At 37.0% G+C, this 16,582-nt stretch overlaps 2 protein-coding genes across 2 annotated transcripts; one reads left to right on the top strand and one right to left on the bottom strand.

Annotated features, from left to right (window-relative positions):
- Positions 1-1,805: 1,805 nt before the first annotated feature.
- On the top strand, positions 1,806-10,830 carry LOC133325624 (xylulose kinase). The gene is made up of 6 exons (XM_061534346.1): positions 1,806-1,880; positions 7,655-7,776; positions 7,836-8,663; positions 8,737-8,958; positions 10,318-10,507; positions 10,575-10,830. The coding sequence occupies exons 1-6, from the start codon at positions 1,806-1,808 to the stop codon at positions 10,827-10,829; spliced, it is 1,692 nt and encodes a 563-aa protein (XP_061390330.1). The 3' UTR covers position 10,830.
- Positions 10,831-11,259: 429 nt separating this feature from the next.
- LOC133325616 (splicing factor 3A subunit 1) lies at positions 11,260-16,171 on the bottom strand. Its single transcript, XM_061534340.1, is given in 9 exon segments — positions 11,260-11,367; positions 13,128-13,301; positions 13,371-13,567; positions 13,631-13,874; positions 13,929-14,773; positions 15,165-15,490; positions 15,551-15,744; positions 15,747-15,955; positions 16,057-16,171. Coding segments are annotated over 9 exon segments (2,394 nt in total). The 5' UTR covers positions 16,160-16,171; the 3' UTR covers positions 11,260-11,265.
- Positions 16,172-16,582: the final 411 nt, after the last annotated feature.

Genomic DNA, 16,582 nt, shown 5'->3' with positions numbered 1-16,582 from the left:
TTTGTATGTGTTGTTATTGTTTGCTCAATGTAAGTTTGTATGTGTTGTTGTTATTGTTTGCTCAATGTAAGTTTGTATGTGTTGTTGTTATTGTTTACTCAATGTAAGTTTGTATGTGTGTTTGTTGCATTGGTATATTGTTCGTGATCTAGGTGTTACCAGATCATCTAGAAACTTCTGTAGCTACAAGCAAGGGTCATATAAATAGGGGAAATGGAAAGGCAGTGAGTCAGTTGTGAATCAGATCGCGAATTGAAACCGTCGTGTAAAGTAAAGTGCAAAGTAAAGTTGTGTGAATAAAAACATTGTAATAATCGTAATCAGAACGAACCCGCGTTTTATTTGGTACGAACTGTATCGGGAAATAAAACAACGTCTACACGGGAATAAGTGAAGTCCAAGAACGTAACAATATGAATTCCATATTAAGAAGTGTTGCCATTAGCGATTTTGACAACAAACTTTAAAAGCAGTTGATATTAAGCTGGTCTCCCAAGATGACATTATTAATAAGCCTTGGATCATGGCACAATAAATAGGTAGTCCATTTAGCGCAGCTAATGTCTCGATTAACTGTCAAAGGGCATAATTCCTACTTGAATTCGATATACAATGTTGCCAACCATGCGAAATATTATAAGGAAAAATTTGGCAGAAGGTCGAGACAAAAACAAAGGTTTTTGTTGTGATACATCACCTATTATTGCATCATGCCTTGGATGAAACTAACTGGTCACTGCATAATTAGATCTCTAAATTCCAAGTTGGAAAGCTATGGAGAAAATTAATAATACACTATTTCAGTGCATTTACATTGTCAATTCCATTGCATAAATAATCATCATGGAGGAGGTTAACCCGGAAAAAATTTCTAATATACATGTGGTTTAATGCCGTACAGATCTCTGCAGTTTAAAAAAATTGTCATGGTTAAATTTCTTCTTGTCTACTTTTTCATTTTATTTCAGGGAGAACACAGTAGACCACAGACAAGACACATTAAACAGATCGTGCAAGAAGCAAATATTATCGGCAATTTTGGTTGAAATTCCCCAATAATGTCAAATTTTTTGTTTACGTTTTCATACAATTAAGTCAAAATTGAAAGCATTTTGATAGTTTGGGCGAAATCAACCTGTTTATTGGACCATGGAACTGACCTTATCGGATGACATTTTTTTGAGTCATGACCACCGGTTTCCAAGTTAAGCGAAATCACACCTTTTTTGACAGCTCATTACACCAACAGCTGTTGGTGTAATTAAATCGATTATTTGAAAACAAATAATCGATTTATCGATTAATTCGATTCTATTAACTAATCTGCCAAAATCGACTTAGATCACTCTTGTATTAGTTAATTTACTGCTAGTGAGTTCACTAGCAGTGCTATTGCGGTTTAAATTGTTTACCGAAAAAAAGAGGATTCGGTGTTTGTTTTATAATTACTTTTTGTGCAACCACTGACCACAAATATTAATCTTTTTTTCATATACGATATGTGCATATTATAAATATATATATTTAAGAAAACTGAACCGAAACATCACTTAAGGAGTAACTCATCGTCGTTATTTATGGCTAATAAACAACACCTTTTGAGTTGTAACAGGTTTTTTCTTCATAGCTGAAGAAGAAGAGGTCGGTGTTTTACGTGTGGGCATTTAATCATCAGTCGCCTAACTAAAAAAATCGGAAGTATTTTGCTACGTCTGTTGTTTGCTCGTAATTATTTTGGTTTGGTGAATAATCTAAGACAAAGTTGTATTGTCTGTCCATAGCAAATTCTTTTTCAGGGCGAGAAAATGAAACGTGACAAAGTAGCTGAAGATGAAAAAGAAAAGGCAACATATTTGGGCTTCGATCTCAGCACCCAAAAGGTGAGTTATTTGCCTATTATGATGTTTTGAATACTAAAAGTTGAGCGATAGCGGTCCATACAGCGGGTATCATATGGTGAACCTTATTGCATATGTGTAAGTTTGTACAACCAACCACCAACCCGCGATTTGAAAACTAAACTAAGTTTTACTATTGTTTTGGGTATTTTGTGCAAAGAAACTCTACAAATGCAAATTTATTCAAGTTGTTGTTCACTATCACTTCTTGGTAAGGAAACTTGGCAAAATATAGGTACACTCATACATGTAGTTAGACAATGGGGTACCACACGAATTAATGATCGTGGAAGTCTGATTATGTTTGTACTTGTGAAAAATTTGCCACAATTCTATTATTTTATATGACTAACAAATTACTCCCACCCATTATTTGTTAACACAGTTAAGAAGCTTTGTTTATTTGTGGCCTGGTTAAGGCTCACAACAGTATTCCAAATGTGTGCGGCATCAAGATTTTGTTACACCACGAAGTATATATACTTAAAATTTAATATTTTCCTTAAAAATATAGCGGATTGAAAAAATTTATGCAAGATCGTAATAAAAAATAATTGATTTTGCAAAAAATGCTTTTTAAGTTTTAAATCACATCTTAGCAAGCAAGAGAACTTCTACAGCTTCTCAATCAGAGTGTGTAAAAGGTGATGATCTTTTGAACAACATGATGTATAATATAGTTACCAATTCAGCATGATCACGATTTTCGATTAATGTCGGTTTTGCAGCAAATGAGCGATTTTTTAATTGAATTTTTATACCCTCAGCCATATGGCTATTAAGGTTTTATAGAATATAATACGGTGAAAATGTGCCTCATCGAAATATTGGTTTTAGACCCAATGTTTCTTTGGACCAAATCCATTTCAGACAATTTGGAGTCGATTTATATAGCTCTCGAAGGAAATATCGATTTCATGCAAACTTTGCACATCTTAATATTTCTTACAAAATTATTTCAAGTTTTATGAATGTCTACTTCTTCTGGTATTTCTTCAGCAAAATGGTCAAAATTGTGCAAAAAATTAATTTTATAATATCATGCGATTTGAAGGAAACTTTGTACAATCGTTTATCTTTACGAAGCCTAGATTAATTGGGAAGATGAGACCTATTGGTTCACTGCATCTGATACCTCCCCCACAAAGGGTCAATATTTTAAATATTTATAAATACAATATCAGGTGAATGGAATATTCGATTTGATCCAAACTTTGCAAAACCTATTACATTTACCAAGCCCAGATCAAGTTTGAAGATGGGACCTATTGGTCCACTCCCTTTGGTACCTCCCACACAAAGTATCAAATTTTTCGATATTTCTAAATCAAATATCAGCAAATTACCTTTACCAAGCCATGATCAAGTTTGAAGATGGGACCTATTGGTCCACTCCTTTCGGTACCTCCCCCACAAAGGGTCTGGCACCGCCCCCAGAAGGAGTCAAAATTTGTAATATTTCTAAATCAAATATCAGGCGAATGGAATGTCCCGTATGAACCAAATTTTTTACAACCTAAGTCTAAATGAAGTCCGAAGAAGGGACCCACTGGTAAACTTCTTCTGGTACCTCCCACACAAGTGTTGTTCGCCCCGTCCGAACTTTTTATACCCTCTACCATGAGGATGACATAGGAGAAAACTCATGTTAGATAGGACCTTGAACATAACGAAAAAGATACGTAATAGTGGGGTTACCGTTGGGGCTATACAAAAAACGGGGATCGATATTGATAATTTCTGGTAGTGAAATACTATGAGAATACTAAATACACCCAAATCGTTTAAGTCTAAAATATTAATAATTTTAGGTAAGGATAAAATGAGAACCCAAAATACCAAAAAAGAGACAAATTGGTTGAAAAAATGCCCAAAACAATAATGTGCAGTTGGTCGAAGAGTTCCCTACTCTATTCATCTGGATTGCACTAAGAATCCCATGTACGTCGTCCTCTTCCAGGACTACAGTCCTGTCAGTCGTAGACGGTTTAATATCAGTCTTGACTAGATCATTTTCTATTTGAATTGCCGGATCGTTATCATTTATAGCAGGTACAGCTGTAGGTGCAAAGGCATTCACACCTAGAGTAGACGGATCACAATCACTTGATCTCGACGACGCGTGGCTTGTGCCGGTACTGGGTTATTAACTCCCTGCACCGTAACTTTATACCTTCTATTCTTTCTTGTCATCTTAGTAAATTTATTTTACGGCACTGCCCCAATCCATTTTGGTCCACGGGGGATCCAAGGATCTCCAAGGTTTCCACGAAGTTCAAACTAGGCCAAAGATCAGGCCTAGGTTGTGGTATGTATGATTCATCCTGCACATCGTAGAAACCCCCTTCCTATCCGCCACCCGGGAAGACTCACCTAGTAGGAGATTGGCAACTCCCCAGTTTTTTAGCTGCTGTTTTCAATTGGAGATCTTCGGTCCATTGTGCTCATCCTGAGTACCTGAGATTGAGAAGATAGACAAGAGGGTCACAGTACACAGTTTAATTTGGTCAAATGTATTTGTTTACCAAGCGCCTGCCACCATACAAGATATTCTATACTAAATGTTCATGAATAAGTGCTGTAAGACCTATCTTAGTGCGCTCCTCTACAATTCTTTTCCGCCTTTTTTGTGCTCTGTGGTGTCCTTCTGTTAACATATTAATGATTCTGTTTATCAACATTCCATTAATCAATTAAATTACAGTTGAGGACACACCTGACCATTCCAATGCGGAATGGATGTATTCCGGATCTATATTATTGAAGGCACCTTTATTATTGAACTATGGTGAAAACCAAGCCTTTTATAGGTGCTTGAAAAATTATTGTATTCATTAGGACCAAATTTTTTGAAATTTGAATCTGAAATGGGACGACCAATTTTGAATTGGGACGGCCAAAATGCATCATGCAATTAAAAATACTTCATTAAAAATTCTTCAACCTAAGACACTATTTTAAAACATTTGAAGGTCATAAAAACGTATTATCAATTACACATTATAAATAGAATTATAAAATTTTGTTAAGAAAGACAAATACGACGTCAGTCAGTATTCAACACAATATTTGATTTGACTGATAAGAATTGTTTCCAATTAATAACACTACCCTTAAACCTTATTTTATTCGCATCACAAAATTGTTTCATAATTATGCCATTAATTACTTTAGCAAATGCAAACAATAACATTTAGTTGTTTACTGCATAAATAACGGCGTATAATAGCAACTATCATAAAAGAATTAGACGATGCCTTCTTTGCCATGTAGTTATTAAACAAGCCCAAAATTTACAGCACACAGCAATCATCATAATGAACATGAAATAAAATGTAGAAACAAAAAATGTGACGTAAAAATATTAGCATTAGAATTAGAATCAACCACACCTTTCTGTTCGAGATGGGATAGGCAGACTGCTATTGTGACAAAAGGGAATATTTTAGTCATTTTTTTTAATTTAATTTATTAAGGAATTTGGTCATGAAAATGTGTATGTCACGGAAAAATAGGATGTGTATGTACAATATATATTGTGTGGTGATGTTATCACTTTAGGAAATTGTAATTTGTATAACCTCCACCATAGGGTGGAGTGTACTATGTTATTTCATTTGAAAGATCTCGATATATTTGTCGAAGACCCCATAAAGTATATATATCCGGAATCTGAATAAAATTCTACGTCGATTTAGCCATGTCTGTTGAAATTACCTTGCAGAAGATAACATTGAAGTTAGAGTATTACAAGTCTCCACGAATTGGTTATATCGGTCTATTGGCCCCATTTTGGGTTTTTTATGTTTTATGCAACATTTTTCATCCGCAGTGGCTATTATTTGTCATACCGGGTTTTTGAATGGTAAAAATTGTACTTGCAGAAATTTTCGAATAAAGGTTCATATTTTGGTACAGCCCTCATGCCAAAAATGTAACAAAGGTCCTGTCCTACTATCGGTATTTTGAAGTTTACAAACGCATTTTCCAATCGACATATCTGTTATTTAGTATTTCTGGTTTTTGGAATCGGACATCAAGCTGCAGCAACTACGTTGGCTAAGTCATGTTTTGAGATGTGGATGAAGATTCCCCCACTTAAAGGCATATAAAAGCGAGACAAGTGATGGTTCACACAGAAGGGGAAGGCCACGTGTTCGATGGAAAGATCTAAGGTTGCTCCATAAGCTGAGCTTAAAAAAGATTTCTAAGCGCGTCGGTCTTGTGCACTTCTCATCCAATTTGATAAACCATGTTCCGAGATGTTGTCTTCTACTTGATTTTTTCATCGAATTCGCGGTCTTTCCCTTCTGCGTTAACCATCACTTGGCTCGATTTTATATGCCTTTTGAGTGGGGGAATCCTCATCCATTCTCACAACATGACCTAGCCAATGTAGTCGCTGCAGCTCGATCCGTCTGACAATGCCGATGTCCGAGAATATATGGTATAGCTCATGGTTCATTCGAGAACGATGTTTGCCATCGGCACAGATCGGCCCATATAACTTCCGGAGATTTTTTTTCTCAAACACTCCAAGAGCTCCCACATCTGCTTGCGCAAGTACCCATGTTTCAGATCCATACAACAGCACGGGTAGTATCAGCGCCTTGTAGAGTGCGAGTTTGGTCTGGCGAGAGGTGGCCTTGCTGTTGAGTTGCTTACTAAGACCATAGGAGTATCAGTTGGCCAACACAATTCTTTTCCGAATTTCAAAGCCGATGTTTTACTCTGATATACATATAAAATCGTTCACTACTTCGAAGCTGTAGTTTTCAAGTTCCACAGTTGATCCGAGTCTACTGGAGGTCTTGCGCGTTGATAGCATCAGCTTGGTCTTCTCGCCATTTACTGCCAGACCCACTTTGGCAGACTCCTCAATTTGTTCAAAGGTGGCTGTTACCGCTTGAAATGTTCGACCCATTATGTCGATGTCGTCGGCGAGTACCATATGCTGTTTGGAGTACAGGGTGTCATTTCTTTTAAAATTTGTCTCTCGTATGACCTTTTCCAGCAGGATGTTAAACAGGTCACACGACAAACTTTCACATTGTCTGAATCCTCGTTCAGTATTGAAGGGCTCCGAGAGGTCCTTTCCGACTTTAACTGCTATTTTTGTTTTTAAAGTTTTCTCCACCAATCGATACGAAATTTTTTGAGCAACGGTAATTTTTGGGCTATCTTCGTCTTTTTGATCACTTAGAGGAGTGTTCTACTCTTGAACGGAGCATTAAGGCATGTGAAGGAGACTTAACCAGGAGTGTACTTTCGATTATCTTTGTTATATTGAGGTTTTAATGGAATGGCCTCCACGGTAATACTTATGTAGTGTACAAAAATAATAGGACCCAAATTCATTCTGACTGAAAATGTCAAAGTTGTTATTATGGTTGATATCGAAGGTGAGATTAATGTATTTTATACGATCTATCCTTCCAAAGACAATTAGAAATGGTACCAGGCCTGGCCACAAATTATATATATTTGTGGTATTATACATTTATATTCCAGAAAAATGTTGCCCATTTTATGTGTAATGAATGTACCGATATTCGGATAAGGCATATTTTCTTCGTACCAAAGTGTGAATGCCCTCATTAGCCCTATGGCTGAGGCAATAAAAAGGTTATTGTTGTATGATGGATATACATGTAAAATTGAAATAAATAAATAAAAATAACTTTACTACTTACGATTCTTAATCCGATTGATAACCTGAATGTTAATATTTTTCATATTTCAATTCTTTGTTCCAGCTTAAAGCCGTCCAATTAAATAATAAACTGGAAATTCTTGTAACCGCTGAAGTTCAATTTGATTCAGATCTTCCAGAGTTTCGAACACAGGGTGGTGCCAATGCTGGTGCCCGGAAAAATGAGTAGGTTTATCAAACAAAATATTTTACAATAAAATTATTAATTTCACTTTCCTTTTAAGGTACTTTGTTCAACCCGTTATGTGGGTTAAGGCCCTTGATATTGTTATGGATCGTTTAGTTATGGAAGGTGCCGATTTGAGTACAGTCATGGCAATTGGCGGTTCGGCACAACAACATGGTTCCTTATACTGGTCACGTCACGGTATCGATACATTAAAAAATCTTGATCCAGATAAATTTATGCATTTACAAATCGATGATTCGGCATTTGTATTAACCCGTACCCCCATATGGATGGACGGTTCGACAGAGAATCAGTGCCTTGAAATGGAAATAGCTATTGGTGGCCCACAGGAAATGGTCAGCATTACGGGTAGTAAATGTTATCCACGTTTCACAGGACCACAAATCCGTAAAGTCTATCAACAGCGAACACATGCCTATGAAGATTCCAAACGCATATCGTTGGTTAGCAGTTTCTTGGCATCGTTATTTATTGGTGATGTGGCATCCATTGATTATGCTGATGCCTCAGGAATGAATTTATTTGATATTAATACGAAAACATGGTCCAAAGCGTGTCTGAATGCTTGTGCACCCGATTTGGAAGAACGTCTCGGAGTGGCTGTGAAGACAAATAGCATTTTGGGTAATATTTGTGATTTCTTTGTACAACGTTTTGGTATGCCGGCGGAGTGTCGAGTGGCTGCATTTACGGGTGATAATCCTTCAGCATTGTCGGGGATGTTGGTGGAAAAAGATTGGTTGGTCATGTCATTGGGTACCAGTGATACGTTGATGATGAATTTAGATCATCCACCTCATCTGGAGGAGGGTCATGTGCTGTGTCATCCCACCGAAGAAGATCAATATATGGGATTGTTGTGGTAAGTAGAAAAATATTAGTAGTGGCATTTCAAAATACCATGGCAAAAAATATTTGTTCCCTATTAATTACAGCTTCCGCAATGGCTCTTTGGTCAGAGATGCCATAAAACGTTCTGAGGCCCAAAACAGTTGGGAAACGTTTAGTGCCTTGCTGGACTCCACACCACGTGGTAATTATGGTAATATGGCTTTACATTTCCACACCATGGAAATAATACCCCAGGCCAAAGGTGTATTGCGTTGGAATAAATCTCATTCGGCAGCATCTCCTGATGCCGCGAAGGGGGTTCTCAAGTAAGTTAATTTGTATATTAAAGATTAAATGGTAGGAGACTTGAGTAACAAATAGCGCCCTTATAAAGCGGTAGTTAAATGGTATTCACTGTGAAAAAAAATGGAAGAGGTTGCATCTTTGGGATCCGATTAATAATACATGGGACGAATAGACTTTGCCTTTTTCTGTGTTATTAATAGAAAATTGTATGTTCGACTTCTTCAAGGAAGAGTCAGAAAAAGTTGTGTAGAGTGCATTGTGGGTCTTCAAAAGTCAGGATAGAAAGTCAATATCTTGGAGAAAAGGCCAGAAAGCCAATAACTTTCTTTGAGATTTTTCTGCCCGATCTTGTAATAGTGAAGGTTATATAAAAGAGATTCCCGTCAATCGAAAATTAAAAATTTGGCCGTTAATTGGGCAAACATTCGGCTCCATATATTAATGTGCATTTTCAGGAGACGGGATAACATTTAAGATTCGAGAGCCGATGAACTTTCCGTTTTGGCGTTTGCGACTGAATCGATCCAGATCGAGGTAATCGATGTTTTCGATAGGTTTCTATCAAACGAATATTAAGAGTTCCGTTCTCTGAATATCTTTTGCCTGGTGTGTCGTTAATTGGTCAAACCCTCTGATCGGGTTCGGGAGGTTCCCATCAATCGAAAATGAAATGAATATATGACATCATCGGTCCAGTTTGAGGTTATGGATGTGATTGGAGATCGAAAATGAGAAGAGTTCGGGACTTTCAAGGTTCCCGACTAAGGCCTGGTAGAACTGACAAACTTTCCGCGTTACTGTTATGGCAGCATAAGTCCATAGAGAGATTATGGATCTGATAAAAAATTCTCATCAATCGAAAATGAGAAGAGTTTGGGACTCTCAAAGTTCTCGGCTAAGACTTGGTGTGCCGTTAATTGGTCAAAACTTCTGCATCGAGTTCAGAGATTCCCATCAATGAAAATGAAGAGCGTTTAGGAACCTGAAGGTTCTCGGCTAAGGTCTAATTGTCCAGAATGTATGGTCATATATGAATGTGTAGACTGTATAATAGATAATTTTCGAAAACAGACGATCTTTCCGTATTGCGACGGTACATTCTGACTCTTCAGTTAACCTGTTCAGGATAATTATAGGGTCATATTCTCCTATTAAATTTCTACCTTTTGACCGTGTGAGCAATATGAAGGAGAACCTCCGTAAATTCCGGAGGAGAACGTCTGTAAAGAGTTCAGTCTTCTAAAGGTTCTAACAAGTCAAAAATACTCGGACTCTAATTTTTTTTTAAAACGAATGCAATTCGATGTTCTTATTCCGATTTGAATTAAATTAAATTTTGTATTTCAATATATAACCAATATTTTTATCCTCTCTTTCAGATTCACATCACCGGAGGCAGAAATAAGAGCATTGATCGAAGGTCAAATGTTACATAGACGTGCCATTGCCTCCGATATGGGTTTTCATTTTGGTAGCGAAACGAAAATCATTGCCACTGGTGGAGCTTCCGTTAATAAATCAATTTTACAAGTTATTTCGGATGTATTCAATGCACCGGTTTATATACAGGTATACTTCAAAGTCATCATCACTTCCATTACAAAAAAATTAAATTTCCATTTTCCTTATTTTACAGAAAGCCAGTGAGGCTGCCCTTTTGGGAGCTGCATATCGTGCTAAATATTGTGAATATTTAGCACAAACCAAAGATGAAACCAAAGCATCCGACACCGAGGCATCAACAGTCCTTAGCTATCATGATTTCATATTACCATTTATACCGAATCATGTGGAGCTGGTGTGTGAGCCCAGTAAAGATAGTACCGATATTTATACGCCAATGTTGGAACGTTATCGAGCCATGGCTAATGTTTTGCAAGAAAATAAATGATATTTTTCCAGAGATTAATTTTATTTGTTTAACACAAAATCACTCTCTCATAGACTTGATTAGAGAAATCTAACGAAAATTAAAACAAAAAAAGAACAGCAAACTAATTGAAAAAAATCATACATTCCTTTATATAATAATGTGTCTTGTTTCGAAGATATTACATATGGACTATCCATAAACATGTTGTTAATTTTTTAGTAAATCAATATTCTTTTAAAAATCTCCTACTTAAGTAAGCAAAAAAGTGCAATCGTTTTTTATTACAAATGAAAAAATAAAATAATTTTTGTTAAAAAAACAATGGTGTCATAAATGTGTCCTTTATTTTTTTATCATCATCATTTCTATTGTATTACAATAATATATATGTTTATGTTGCTATATTATTAGTTGAAAATAATTGCTATATGAAACACGATCGATTTTCAATAGTTCACTTTTTACGTCCACCACGTTCTTTGATTTGCAAATGAACTGTAGCTCCACTCAGGAGGTTATAGAAAGCCATTGTGTTGTTATCCTTAAAGAACATACCCTGAAATTAAGAAAAAAATAAATGATATAAGCAAAATCATCCTTCAAAATTGAATGAGAAATGCCTCTCAAATTTCCCATTGTCCTGATTTACATTAGGCAGGTTAAGATGCGCAAAAGTTGGTTTACATTGCTCAGGTTATAAGTTTAGTTTAGTAGGCTTGGTGGGCCAAATGAAGATGTGCAGCATAGTGTGCGGGTCAGCACCATATCATGGTGAGCCATTCTGCATATTGTCAACAAAACACTTTTCTTACGAATTCAAACAGGTCCTGAATTAACATCCAATTAAGAAATGCAGCTATCTAAATTGATGGGAAGACATTCTGCACACTGTCACACATCCGTGTCTGCTTGATTCTGAGCGTAATAGAGCCAAAATTGCCCTGTTTTTCCGGAAACTCGTCAGCTTGGTTGGGAATGAGTTCGAAGATGGATTCACACTCTGTATTTATTTAACACATCGACAATTGCATCAGTGTGAATGCTTTTCTGACTTGCTTGATAAGTTTCTTGATCAATAGTCTCCCGATAATATCGTTGAATCACTCCCCTCAATGTCATACATATCCTTAGGATGAATCTCTCTGAAGATAACAAGCAGATACGAAACAATCTTCGTTTTATCTAGATGGTTCACAGGTGTTGACAGGTCTGAATTGCGCAGCACTAGTATTCGTGGACCACACTGATACCGCATATCTGACCACATACCGACCAATCTTTTTATAAGTTATCAATAAGGTTTCCTTATCTGCATCCCGAGTGCTGCCGGTAAGCGACATATAAGTCCTTGTTTTTACTGTTGTGGTTTACACAGACCATTTAAACAGGCTTTCGAAGGTGACCTCCTAAGGTAGTTAGTGGTCGGAATTGTCTGCTCCTCGACGTCTACATTCAAAAGCATTTTCGCACATACGCTATGATCTATATGTCGCCTTGGAGGCGTGGGCAACGAATAGTTATAGTTACAACTCTGTATATATAATCCTACCAAGGAGAATCCACAACTTCGATTTAAGGGGTTTGTACTTATTATTCCGGAATTTATTTTCAGGTCTTCTATACTCCGAAGACCCTTTTCAGAACCTTTAGGAATACGTTCGCCAGACATTTTTTAGGTTTTTTTATAAATAAAATGCATTCCTCAGGTTCTTCAGTTCTAATGTTGACAGAGGTTCTTATTCAGGCCATCCCTAGAACACCTTCTTCAGTTCTATAAACAGAATATTTATTTCAGTTCTTATGTAGACAAAATTTTTTCTCAATTTATACTGTACACAGACGGCAATCGTCAGAAAATGTAGGTGATATGCAAATGGATAACTTTCCGTGGTGCTGGGGAGGTGTGATGCCTCACAAGTCTTCGTTACTGGCAACCAAATTGAAATCGGGGAGTATGACTTATCTTTTCTAGCATCCTTGACAGTCTTAAGTGGCGGGAACTTTAGAATCCCATCACATCTATGCGATAATACTGAAGCTATTCAGTATTATCGCAGAGATTTTGCGTTTCGATTTTTTGTGTAGTGGTATATATCTGCAGCAAGATATCTAATACGTCGTCGTACTCCTCTCTTCGCTCAAGCACTCTCGGGAAGCTCAATAAACTTCAAATTCACTAAGTAGATGAGAGAGCCTGAAAGTTTGCCACTCGCCTCAAACTTTTTACACAACACAAACATTTGGAGGCAATTAAAATTGCCAAAAGTAACTCAGGACTTAATGTGGAACTTGTTTAATAAAGCTACCAAAACTCACCTCATAAGAAATTTTCTGTTTGGCTGGTGGCATACCAGTCTCCTCTTGTATTTTACTTTTCAATAAAGTCACAGCATCTGTGAGGGCCAAGGTTACCGCAATGGTTTGACCATTTAATTTCCATTCTGATTTGTCAATAACGTTAGGAATTTGAACTTGTATTGTAATGGGACTCTAAAAAATTAAAAAAAAACTCATTAATTTTTTTTACAAAAATTCGTCGTTTAAAAAATCGAAACATACCTTGTGCATGGCTATAAATTCAGCTTCTGGTACCAAATTATCTTCGGAACGTAATTTCTTATTTGGTGGCTCATCATCGACAGGAATGGGCTGGGCCATTGGTATAATGTTTTGATCTAAGACAGCTGGTGCTGGGGTAATTGGTGGGGCGGCAGATGGTATGGGTGCCATATAACCCGGTACTGGGAATGGTGGCGCTGAAATCGATTGAAATTAACAATAAAAATCAAATAAAAACAATATTAAATGGGAATATTTACGCATCATGGGTGGTGGACGCATTTGCATCATCATAACTGGGGGTTGAGATGGCATATTATGCTGCTGTTGTTGGTGTGACTGTTGATTGGACGATTGATGTTGCTGTTGATGATGAGATTGATGTTGTTGCTGGGGTGGACCATGTGAAGATTTATTTTGGTTTTGATGTTGGCCACCAGATTTATTGCCCACGGGTTTGGGACCGATCTTCTCTTTCTCCTCATCGGGTAACAGACCTTTGACCTATAAAACCCAAAAATATTAACACATAATTACCCAAATATTGATTTCCCATACCTTGTGAATTTGATGAATCTGATCTTCCAAAGTAATGTTGGCCCGGGCTGCCCTTGTAGCTGCCTCAACACTTGATGTATGACCATCCCAAGTGACACGATCATCTTTTTTAGTTTCCTCTTCACCCAATTTCTTACCAATTACAGTTTCCTCATCACCCACACCGAAAATATCGGTACGACGTTCAGCCAACTGTTTAAGACTAGCCTCAATGGCTGTACCAGCTGCATAGACATTTTCTTGATTGATTTTCTCCACAGTATGTTTGTCACGTTGTTCTACCCAGCGTGGATCCAAAAGACCAATACGCATATGTTCGGCAACTTTAGATGCAGGAATTTTCTCGCCCGTAATTGGTGAAATAAGAAATTCATCTGTAGGCGTTGGTTTGACGGGCTTCGCCTGTGAAGCTTTAGGATCGTATTTCTTGACAACAACTTTATCGTGTGTCGGTGGCATGAGTGGTGCAACAGGTGGTTGCATTTTAGCCGTTGATGGTGACTCTTCGTCACTTGAAGCTTCATCCATATCTTGCACTTGTGTATTGTCTTTTTTCGAAGCTTGACTTTGATATGTTGCTTCCTTCATGTGAATACCAGTACGATTTTCCATTTGTGAGAGTTTAACAGCACTTGGTCCAGTAGTTTCTTCATCGCTGTCTTCCTCGTCGGATTCAATTTGCATTTCAATGTCACCTTCTTCCTCTTGTAAACGTTCCTCCATGAGGACACGAGCACCAACTTCTTCGGGTGTTGTGGGTGGTGGAAAATTACCCGTCTCGAATGGTTGATAATCAACAGTTTCGACCACAACGAAGTCATGCCAATCAATTTGAGCATATGCAACTGAAATGAATAAGATAGATTGGAGGTTTGAAAAAGGGATTTAAGAAGGTTATATATTCTATATATATAGAAGACTTATTTCGAGTCTTATATAGACATTAGACTCTTTTCAGGTCTTATAAGCAGACGACCTGCTCCAGGTTTTATGTAAATATAGAAAACCTTTAGGACGTCTATAGGTAGACTTTCTTCAACTCTATTATACATAGAAGGCGTTCTTCAGTTATTTTATAGACCGAACTTCTACAGTTAGGTGTACCATAGACAGAAGAACTTTTTCAAGACTTCAATAGACAGAATATTTTTTCAAGTATTTTATAGACAGAAGACTTTCTTTAGGTCTTCTATAAACAGAAAATGTTCTTCAGGTCTTCTATAGACATTTATTTACCTCTCTCCTTTTCCACCTTTTCCTCTTCACGACGTTTTTGAGCCTCTTGATGCCGTTGCCAGTTGGCACGATATTTCACCTGCTCCAACACGATATTCATAGAGACACGTTGGTTTCCACTTTCAGCGCGTAGCTTACCCAATAAATCTTTGGGAGGTATCAGAATTTTTGTATATTGTTCAAGGAGTTTAGTGAAATACTGGAATAATGAATGTTGTGGCCGTAAGAAATCGAATTGGAAATTACGCTGTTCACGATTCATGAGATTGGTCAAAAATTGACGACCATTACGGGCCACAAATTGGGCAGTCAACTTTACAATGTCCCTGGGCAAAAAGAAATGACAATCAGCAATTTTATTCAAAATAAGAAGTATGAATACTTACAAATCCAATGCAGATATTGATGGTGGATCTGCAATAAATTCAAATTCTGCCGGAGGATCTTTGGGTACAAATTGCTGCTCCGCGACTTGTTTCAATAATTCTTGTTGCTTTTGTTGGGCAGCACTTGTTACCGATAATTGTTTAATACCCGTCAAAACACTTGGGGCCGAGGCATCTGTAATAAAAATCATACTTTAATTAGTTTTGTATCATAGATAAAAAAATATAACCGCTACTTACCCTTGCCTTCCCTGAACTCATTCACCTTATGCCTATAATATGCATGATAAGGATCTCCAGAGCTCAAGAAATTAAATTTCGGATTGCCCAATTCATTTTGCCGGATTCGTGCCTCAAACTCGGGACCATTGCGTGCAACAAAACTGGCAGTTTTGTCGACAATATCTAAATTCGATTAAAATCAAAGAAAACTGAGTAGGGAAAACGAAAGCACATAATAATTTAAAGATAATAGTGATTAGTTGTTGTTTTTTGGAAAAGGATACTTCTAACCTCCGGTGGAGGATAGATAATGCCTATGATTGGCCCCGACATTGGTTTTGACTGTTGATTATTATCAACAGCCGTTTCGGCTTCTAGCGATGGCATGCTTGCGGTCTGTTTCTTTAATTAACTCTTCAGTTTCAGCGATTCCTGTTCAATTTTATTTTAAAATAAAATCTAATAAACTATTGTAGAAAATTCGTCAATATAAACTTCTCCAAAAGCGTTTGCCTGCCTGAGCATGGAAACGTTTGACAGCTGCCAACGATATACCACACAATAAAAGCGAAAGCGTCAAGCATTTGCCGGCTGATAATAAGGGTTGTTCGCACTTTGTGATATGTTTAAGTTAAACAATTTGAAGCATATAAAGAGTTGCCACATAAAACTTAGAATATTTAAAAGCGTGATTATTGTAATAGGCGTGTATTTTAAAGAATATTTATTCAGCTACTAAAGGGCCAATAGGCGAGGATTATTAGAGAATATTTTTCAACTACCGTAAGGCAAATAGGCTTGGGGTTTTAG

This window comes from Musca vetustissima, unplaced genomic scaffold, assembly GCF_032173495.1.
Source record: "Musca vetustissima isolate MV318-11 ecotype Yass unplaced genomic scaffold, APGP_CSIRO_Mvet_v1 utg36989, whole genome shotgun sequence".
Taxonomy (NCBI): domain Eukaryota; kingdom Metazoa; phylum Arthropoda; class Insecta; order Diptera; family Muscidae; genus Musca; species Musca vetustissima.
The sequence above is the reverse complement of the archived record's forward strand: the minus strand, read 5'-3'. Positions and strand labels throughout refer to the sequence as shown.

Bases quoted from the DNA above. Each gene is read 5' to 3' on its own strand.
- LOC133325624 (XM_061534346.1), top strand. From the start codon at position 1,806: ATGAAACGTGACAAAGTAGCTGAAGATGAAAAAGAAAAGGCAACATAT. The intron at 8,664-8,736 runs GTAAGTAGAAAA...TATTAATTACAG, and splicing joins CAATATATGGGATTGTTGTG to CTTCCGCAATGGCTCTTTGG. The intron at 10,508-10,574 runs GTATACTTCAAA...CTTATTTTACAG, and splicing joins ATGCACCGGTTTATATACAG to AAAGCCAGTGAGGCTGCCCT.